General features: G+C 39.9%; 1 protein-coding gene across 14 annotated transcripts in view; it reads left to right on the top strand.

The window, feature by feature from the left end:
• The first annotated feature begins 288 nt into the window (after positions 1–288).
• SPEF2 (sperm flagellar 2) overlaps positions 289–10,064 on the top strand; it is a 188,132-nt gene continuing 178,356 nt past the window's right edge. For 6 of the 14 annotated variants that reach the window (XR_012092804.1, XR_012092802.1, XR_012092803.1 and 3 more), the window contains exon 1: positions 290–501. Coding sequence is in view for 8 of the 14 variants with exons in the window: in XM_073014800.1 (XP_072870901.1) it covers positions 444–501 (58 nt within the window). In the remaining 6 variants the exon portion in view is untranslated. Of the gene's footprint in view, positions 502–10,064 lie in introns of all 14 variants that reach the window. The other 8 variants (XM_073014804.1, XM_073014803.1, XM_073014802.1 and 5 more) reach the window with 4 other exon arrangements.

Below are 10,064 nucleotides of genomic sequence, written 5' to 3'. Positions count from 1 at the left end.
GGCTGGTCTTGAACTCCCAGGGTCAAGCGAGCGCCACACCCTCTACAAAGTGGTAGGGTTATTGGCGTGAGCCACGGAGCCCTGCGGAGACTCTCGTTTTTCTTTCTGCTCACCAAAGAAGCCCCTGCTGTGTCCCTAAGTGTTCCCGCCTCGCCCCTGCCCACACCCACTGCTCCCTAACTTCTCTCACAGGCCCCCTACTGCCTCCTCCTGCGCTGGCGCACGCTCAGGTCTTACCCGCCAGCAGGTGGCGGAACACGATTTTCTGTCGTCTGCGGCTGAGCCCTGGCGTCCCCTCTTCTCTATGCCTTTCGTCTAGTTCCAGCCTGGATACGCTTCCTTAGCAAAGGGTTGCCCTTGGCAACAGGAGGACGCGGGAGGGCGGGCTTGGTTCCTGGCGAGTTTCTTAGCACCCGCCTGCGGTCTGAGGCACCGGCTGAACCATGTCGGAGATCCTGTGCCAGTGGCTCAACAAGGAGTTGAAGGTGTCCCGGACCGTGAGTGAGTGACCATAGCCAGGGGCGAGCGGCTGAGGGGCTAGCGGAGCGCAGAACCTGCAGCTCAGAGCACTCAGGGAAGGTGGCGGGCGGGGCGCGAGCTGCGCAGGTGGGGCACCTGCGGAGCCGGCAGCACCCCGCAGTGAGCAACTCTGCTCCGTAGTCCCCCAGGTCCGTCCCGCCACCTCCCTACAGCTCACCCCAGCCAGGGCAAGGCCTTGTCACGTCCCCATTCTGCCGCTCTCACGTCCCCACGCTTGTCACGGTGGGCCCAACCCGCAGGCATTTTGACTTGTGATGTGGTTCTAGGCAATCAGCGGGTTTAGGAGGGTCTCTTTTGCTTCTGTGGAGAGGAAACTTTGCTGAACTCTAGTCTGACCCTAACGATGCCTCCTTCACATCACCAGAAGCAGAAGCATGATGTGCTTGCTGGCTAGTCGATGAAATATGAAGCCCCTGGACAAGTTACAATACCTTCTCTGAATGTGTTTCCTTCTCTATAAAATGGACCTAATAATGCTTTCCATACTTAACTGACCGGCAGGGGAGGGTGGGTGTAAAATAAGTTAATGTAGAATACGTTAACGTTTACAAATTTTAGTAAATTTTAAGCCCCAAATCACAAACTTTAGCTATTTCTGGTCACTATTGGCTCTTGCCCAAAGCTGACCTCATTCACCAACCTAATTTTATCCTAACCATGCAGTTGCCACCCAAAGTTTCCAAGTCTGACAACCGCAGAGGCAATTTTACATGCTGGCAGCTTCCTTGACTGCCTGGTAATTCTTCAGTAGGAGTTCATTTTTCAGTTCGTTTTTTTTTTTTTTTTTTTTTTTTTCCTTAAGGGAAGAGGTTTTCAGGAAGTTATTTGAGTCCATTTTCCCAGAAGAACTTGCTTAACACCATCTTGCTACCAGAGAGGCAGTGGTGCCAGTTCAACCTTAGGTTATCCACAGAAGTTGCTAGATCGGTAGTGTTTCTGTGGGTGCAAAGTAGTTATTTTTTTTTTTTTAATTTTTTTATTATTATTAAACTTCAAGTTGTAGGGTACATGTGCACAACGTGCAGGTTTGCTACATATGTATACTTGTGCCATGTTGGTGTGCTGCACCCATCAACTCGTCATTTACATCAGGTATAACTGCCAATGCAATCCCTCCCCCCCCCCCCCCCATGATAGGCCCCGGTGTGTGATGTTCCCCTTCCCGAGTCCAGGTGATCTCATTGTTCAGTTCCCACCTACCAGTGAGAACATGCGGTGTTTGGTTTTCTGTTCCTGTGATAGTTTGCTAAGAATGATGGTTTCCAGCTGCATCCATGTCCCTACAAAGGACACAAACTCATCCTTTTTTATGGCTGCATAGTATTCCATGGTGTATATGTGCCACATTTTCTTAATCCAATCTGTCACTGATGGACATTTGGGTTGATTCCAAGTCTTTGCTATTGTGAATAGTGCTGCAATAAACATACGTGTGCATGTGTCTTTATAGCAGCATAATTTATAATCCTTTGGGTATATACCCAGTAATGGGATGGCTGGGTCATATGGTACATCTAGTTCTAGATCCTTGAGGAATCGCCATACTGTTTTCCATAATGGTTGAACTAGTTTACAATCCCACCAACAGTGTAAAAGTGTTCCTATTTCTCCACATCCTCTCCAGCACCTGTTGTTTCCTGACTTTTTAATGATCGCCATTCTAACTGGTGTGAGATGGTATCTCATTGTGGTTTTGATTTGCATTTCTCTGATGGCCAGTGATGATGAGCATTTTTTCATGTGTCTGTTGGCTGTATGAATGTCTTCTTTTGAGAAATGTCTGTTCATATCCTTTGCCCACTTTTGGATGGGGTTGTTTGTTTTTTTCTTATAAATTTGTTTGAGTTCTTTGTAGGTTCTGGATATTAGCCCTTTGTCAGATGAGTAGATTGCAAAAATTTTCTCCCATTCTGTAGGTTGCCTGCTCACTCTGATGGTAGTTTCTTTTGCTGTGCAGAAGCTCTTTAGTTTGATGAGATCCCATTTGTCAATTTTGGCTTTTGTTGCCGTTGCTTTTGGTGTTTTAGACATGAAGTCTTTGCCCATGCCTATGTCCTGAATGGTACTACCTAGGTTTTCCTCTAGGATTTTTATGGTATTAGGTCTAACATTTAAGTCTCTAATCCATCTTGAATTAATTTTCGTATAAGGAGTAAGGAAAGGATCCAGTTTCAGCTTTCTACTTATGGCTAGCCAGTTTTCCCAGCACCATTTATTAAATAGGGAATCCTTTCCCCATTTCTTGTTTCTCTCAGGTTTGTCAAAGATCAGATGGCTGTAGATGTGTGGTATTATTTCTGAGGACTCTGTTCTGTTCCATTGGTCTATATCTCTGTTTTGGTACCAGTACCATGCTGTTTTGGTTACTGTAGCCTTGTAGTATAGTTTGAAGTCAGGTAGCGTGATGCCTCCAGCTTTGTTCTTTTGACTTAGGATTGTCTTGGAGATGCGGGCTCTTTTTTGGTTCCATATGAACTTTAAAGCAGTTTTTTCCAATTCTGTGAAGAAGCTCATTGGTAGCTTGATGGGGATGGCATTGAATCTATAAATTACCTTGGGCAGTATGGCCATTTTCATGATATTGATTCTTCCTATCCATGAGCATGGTATGTTCTTCCATTTGTTTGTGTCCTCTTTGATTTCACTGAGCAGTGGTTTGTAGTTCTCCTTGAAGAGGTCCTTTACATCCCTTGTAAGTTGGATTCCTAGGTATTTTATTCTCTTTGAAGCAATTGTGAATGGAAGTTCATTCCTGAACTTGTTTCTGTGGGTGCAAAGTAGTTATTAATACTCTCAGCATGAGGATCTTTAACACAGAGCATCTCCTGTTGCATTTCTTGAGGCATAAACGTCAGACTCTTTGTCAAATGACCATGTACACACTCCCTATGAACTGCAATAAATTCTTTCCTGGTATTCTATAATTATCCCATTGTGTCTCCAACTGTTTATTTGCTAAAATATGATGGACTGGGTACAATATTTAGCATTTATTGTTTCTTATTCCTGTCTCACCATAGGAGCCAAAATAAAAATATCATGCCCTCAAGTTGTACTCTTCTAAAGGAAAAGCAGATACATATTGCTTAGTTTAATTTAGTTCATTTATTTTATTAGTAAAAACCACACCCGGGCTGGGCACTGTGGCTCACGCCTGTAATCCTAGCCCTTTGGGAGGCTGAGGCAGGCGGATCATGAGGTCAGGAGTTTGAGACCAGCCTGGCTAACATAGTGAAATCCTGTCTCTGCTAAAAATACAACAATTAGCTGGGCATGGTGGCGGGTGCCTGTAGTCCCAGCTACTTGGGAGGCTGAGGCAGGAGAATCGCTTGAACCCGGGAGGCGGAGGTTGCAGAGAGCCGAGATTACGCCACTGCACTCCAGCCTGGGCGACAGGGCGAGACTCTGTCTCAAAAAACAAACAAACAAAAAACAAAACAAAACAAAAACCACCCTTTGCTGAAGTCCCCAGGACTCTATTGCAACATTTTGAAATACTTTTAGGAGAAATAAATGAAATTAATAAAGACACATAAAATAAAAACAGTAGATGCCATTATAATTTTAATTAGTTTTGGAAATTTTGGTTTTGAGAGGTGGAGAAAGAATGACTTCATTCTGTAAACATGAAAAGGCTGAAGACTAAGTAAGAATTTTAACAACATTTAGCCTATGAATGGAAACTTCCTGGCATCTGCTTTCCTGAATTGTAGATCTGGAAGCTAGCAGAGACACCCCCTTCTAATGGAGTGTCCTGCTTTCCATCCACTAGCAAACGTATTAATTTTTTTAAATCTCGACTACTATAAGAGAGATAGACCTAAAGAGTCCTCAAGGAGGTAACCAGATTCCACATTGTAAAAGGCCTTTGGACTATAGGGAACACACTTAACTGTGTTTGTAAGCCAACAAGCTAGGATTTGTGCACCCAAGGAAGCACATTTCCTACTGCTGCTGTCCCATCACCAGATAAACTGTTCTGTGGTGCACAACGGAAGGCTTTGGATGGTTAGTAGAATCTATCATGGAAGGACTGTGAGTGGGTGCAACCTCTGGGGAAAGTAATCAGGCAATTTCTGGGTAAGGGAAATGTAAAGAGCAAGAACTTGGAGGTTAGACTGCTTGGAAATCTTTTGGACAAGTTATTTACCTAAATTTCATCATACTTAAAAACAGCAATAATAATGATACCTCATCTGGTTGTATCAAGATTAAATGGGATATTCAATGTAAAGCATTTAAAATAGCACTTTGGACATAAATTCTAAATCTTATTTCTCCGCATCTATCAAATAAAAATAAAAACACCAACGTACAAGGATATTTGAACAAGGATGTTTATTGCTACATGAATTACAGGGGCAAAAATAAAAATTGGAAACAATCTGAGTATCTTTCAGAAGTGTAATGCTTGGATAAATGGTGCTTTATTCATACTATGAATTGTTATGCAGTTATTACAAAGAATGAGTTAACTGCTATAACTTTTGGCCTAAAGGATATTTATGTATTTTTGTCAAGTAAAAACCAAAAGTTAGAGCTTACTGTGACTAGTATAATTATATATTTGTACCAATTAGGAAACACACACTTATGAATATGGACATTTATATGAACATGAAGAAAAGTATGGAAAGACATATACTGGACTATTGACATACACATGAGTCTTCATATTATGGTTTGCGTAAGAATAAAGGAAAGTGTGGAAGGATATAAGCAAGTGTGTTATAGGGATTACCCTGGGGAAGTGGGAGATTGCTAGCTTTTCTTTATACATCTCTGTTATCTGGCTTGTTGCTTATATTGCCTTTGTAATTTGAAGGGAAAATTCAATAGAGCATTAAAGATAAAAAATCAAAAGAAGCCAAACGTCACATGACAAAATAGGAGAAAAAGAGGTTTAATACTTTAGTTGAAATGTCGTAAGCATATTATAATAAAGTATTGTGGGAGCTTGTGGAACAGTTATATGGAGTTCAAATAAAGCCTACGAATGAAAGAATAATAAATAATGAAAGTTATCCCTTATTGAACATTTATGTAGGTATACCAGACCCTGTTCTAAGCTCTTTACATATATTTTCTTATTTAATCTTAAAAACAACCCTAAGAGGTATTGCCCTGGATGTTCAGGTGAGTCAGGAGGAGGAGAGGGCTTAGTAATTTGTTCAAGGTCTTATAGCTAGTAGGCCGTAGAGCTAGAATTTGAACTTAAGCTTTTAGGTCCTATATTGGACATTAAAGTTTTAAACTTAGGTATAAATATATATGTTTAAGTAACTCTTTCAAATATATTCATTTGAGTTCTTTTTATAAGGATTATTTTTCATTTGAAGTCACAAGAAATGCAAAAATTCAGCCATCTAGGCATGTTATAATATCATAGGGCATAACCTAGTTCCTAGATGGTTAAGTGGCAAAGGTGGATGAATTAGTGTTTGTTCAGAAGTGGCCCAGTCCATCGTTGCTTGTTGGGACAAAGAAAGAGGAGAGAATGCCGAGCCTGTGCATTTGCTGCCTTGTGAGGCTAAATAATGGTTCCGTTGTTGGAGAGGCAGTCAAAGCTAATGTGTGCTGTGTTTTACTTTTTCTGATCTAGAGATATTTCATCTAGATAGCAGTGATAGGTGAAATTAGATTAGATTAAAGTCATAATTCCTGCCCCTCTGACTTACAGTACTTAGGGAAGCCACATTGTTCAATAGTATTTTCCAATGTTACTTCTACTACCAAAAGCTTCTGAAATTACAATAGTTGTGAATTATTCTACTGCTAGGGCATATTCCTATTTTAAATAAGGTTAATTAATATATTGGGATATATTAATCATTGCTTACATGATATATCAAAAAATTAAATAGATAAATTTTTGTGAGTTTTAAGAGACAATCTATGCTCCTTGTTAATTGGGTTTGGGTTTTTTTTTCAAATGGGTTTCCATAGATGATTAATCTTGTCCTTTTATATTAAACCTTAGTAGCATTTGTTTTGGAGAGTGATATTTTCTACTCTTTGTCCTAAATTTTAGGGGCATCCTCTCTTGCATTAATGATACTTTCTTGATTTGTTCTTTTGTCCTAACATTTTCAGAAGGATCATATTTTACTTTAAGAAAAGATAGAGATATCAAAAAATCCCATTGAATATTCATTTTTGTGCAACAAAATAAAAATAAAATAAAATAAAATAAAAGTTCATAATGTATTGTGGTAACCTTACCACATTACGGAATCATATAACTTTGGATCTGAAAAATAATCTTGAACATCATTTAATTCTTTAGCCGATGAGGAAATCTAATCAGATGTGTTAAGAGCGTTGTTTAGGATTATGCACCTAGGTAGTAGCAAGTTAGCAGGAGATTCTGGGCCTGCTACCTTTTAGTTCTTGTCTCCTTTAAACCTGGAGTCTAAACCTTACACATTTTCTCATACTTAAACTCTCAGAATCATTAGAAAATATACTGCTTCTGATGTGGAGCAACAGATTTCGATACTTCCTGGCTAGCCTTGCAGCGTTTTTCTTGATTAAAACTTGACTATCATTGACTAAAAATTAATACAGCAAGTCTACTAGCAGAAGGCTATTGTGTAAATCAAAGCAAAAGTTTTAAGAAATAGAGTTCCAAGAAAAGACTGATGCTCAGTATTTTCACAATTAAAAAGGGTTATAATATAGCAATTGAGATTTAGTTTCAGATAGTAAATCTCAGGAATTATGACAAAGCCTTCAAAGGATAAAACAGTGAAGACTGAGCATCCTATTCTGACTAAAGGAAAGAAAACATCAGTATCCCCTGCCGAAGATCTCAGGACACATCTGTATTTGCACAAAGTTAGATTTATAGATTTGTTGTAACAAGAGAGAACATGTACCATGAGGACTGCGGGGCATCTCAGTAAGAAGGTGCTAGTAATGACTTGGGCTTGTGTTAGGTGTTTTTGAGGAGGGTTCCAGGAAGTGGTGCCTTGCTGTGAATGAAATCCTGTCCAGAAGCATAGGCAATTTTATGATTTAGGTATCTTAATCAATCTTATCTAGAAGGTGAGAAAAATGATCAAAGCAAAGCTATAATTAGTAGAGAAGCAGCAATCATTCTTACTGGCCGGAATAGGGACATACTTGGTTATTTTTGTGTTTTGGACAATATTCTTGTTTTGGTCTGAGGTCAGACGTGATTACAGAGGGATTTTGTTTTTGTTTTGCTCCATCAGTGTCACAGAGTCTGATGTTGGTGTGCTGTGAAATTGGTTATGTTCAGCAGGAGAATGCCAAGGCCTAGCTGTGGGCACCCAGCCAGTTTCTAGGAACACCACAGCCTGGTAGGGCCATGCCAGTTCCAAGCCTTCAGCAGAGTTTTTTGTTTGTTTATTTGTTTGTTTTATCTCAAATGAGAGTAAATTTGCTTGGCTTTTTAAATGTAGTTGATAGTGCAGGCTAGATCTTTCCTACTCTAGTAAAGGAGGAGTAAAGGCCACAGAGCGTAAAATGGTATGGGTCTGCAGTCCCTTACCTCAAAAATTCTAAAATCCAAAAATCTCTGAAAACTGCAACTTTGTACATTACTCATTTGGCAGCAAAACCTGACCAGAAATGCCATGAGGCTGTTTAGTCCTTATTTATTTCACTGGATGTGACTATTTAAATATTTTGCTGTATCAATAGACTGTGTTTAAGTACAGGTGCTTCCCCAGACCAGTGGGGGAGTTATAGCCTATCTGGCCTAAAGAGTGGACCTGTATATGAATGCCAGGAATTGCCAAATATTTGCTTTCTGAGTACTGAATTGTGTTTTAAACAAGCATGTTTGTACTGTAATCATTAAGGATCTGTTATTCACAGTTTGTGTAATTAATATGACCTGTTTTCTTAAATTAGAAGACAGTAATAATAACAATAAAAATAATCACTGAACTTTCACTGTGGACCAGGCAGTGTGCTAAACATTTTACATACAAGATTTAATTCTCAACACTACTCTTATAAGGTAGAGCCCATCACTCTCTCATTTTTACAGATGAGAAACTGTGGCTACATAGTTGTCCAAGGTGAAGCAGCTTGTAAATGAGCCACGAGTCTAACAGAAAATCTTTCTCCAGAACCTGTGTTCTCCTTATCACCATGTGGAATGTGGATGGCTTTCTGTGCTTCCTCCAGCTGGCTAAGGGCCAGTTTGATGAAAAGGCACATAGATCATTTCACCTGCTGTCCCAGCCTAACACAGACCCATCACCGAGGCCTGCATCAAAGATTTATTAGAAAAGGAAACTTTAGTGATGGAGACCAGGCATGTGACTTGGAAGATTAGAGGCAGGGTTGAGTTGCTGCTAAATAATTTTAATCCCAGATGTAAGTAATTTTGGGTTTAGGATGAAGATTGTCCCTGGGCTCCCATGGTTTATTTACTTATCATATTCTTTCATTGTTGCTTGTTCTGGAGTCAACCTGCCTCTTTTTCCCCATACAAAATTTCAATTGTTAGTGCAAATTACTTTATAGAGGTGGGCATCCTGAAATTAGTCATAGTATTCAGTGACATTTGTGGGAAGAAGAACATGACAAACCAAACAGAAAAAAAAAATAAGCGTTTTCTTTCCTTTTCTTTTTTCCTCACTGTTTCTCTCTCTCCCTATCACCTTTGTCTCTTACTCTGTCTCTCTGTGGCTTCTTATCTGTCTTCTTTTATTTTTTGACATGGAGTCTTGCTCTGTCACCAGGCTGGAGTGCAGTGGCGCAATCTCGGCCTACTGCAACCTCCGCCTCCCGGGTTCAAGCAATTCCCCTGCCTCAGCCTCCTGAGTAGCTGGGGCTACAGGCACATGCCACCATGCCCAGCTACTTTTTGTATTTTTAGTAGAGACAGGGTTTTACCATATTGGCCAGGCTGGTGTCGAATTTCTGACCTCGTGATCCGCCCGCCTCAGCCTAAAGTGCTGGGATTACAGGCATGAGCCACCGGGTCCGGCCCTGTCTTCTTATATGTTTTAATCTGTTAGTCCTAGTGTATACACTTTTTCTTCAGCTTTTTCTTTCCTTGTCTAATTTCTTATACGTGTTCTTTTTCCTTTTTCTTTTAATTTTTTTCTCCAAGTTTCCCCTTTGTTGCTTTTCTCATTTGCTATATTCTTCATTCATTGTTCTAGTTTCTGCTAATGTGGCACATGGGAAATCTGAAGTGTCTTATGCATAAAAACTTCAGACAGATATTTTGGTACTTGCTTATTTGTTGTAAACTACTCTGATAATGAAGTACATAAGTGTTTACTATCCTTCTTTAACCTTTATACTATAAACACTTCTATTTTATCCATATCATAATTGCCTTATTAATATGTCATGCCATTTCAAAGGAAATGGGTAATGATTTTATTTTTCTGGCTACCTTTTTGTAGAAAATGGTTTGCTACAGACCATTTGTCAGCCAAATTGAAGATGAAGGAAAGGGATTTAGTATTCCACAGTTATTCCTGGGCTAGACTTTCAGCATTCAGTCAACGTGAACAACAGGCACAGTGCAAACC

This window comes from Chlorocebus sabaeus, chromosome 4, assembly GCF_047675955.1.
Source record: "Chlorocebus sabaeus isolate Y175 chromosome 4, mChlSab1.0.hap1, whole genome shotgun sequence".
Classification (NCBI taxonomy): domain Eukaryota; kingdom Metazoa; phylum Chordata; class Mammalia; order Primates; family Cercopithecidae; genus Chlorocebus; species Chlorocebus sabaeus.
This window is presented reverse-complemented; position numbering and strand designations above follow the sequence as displayed.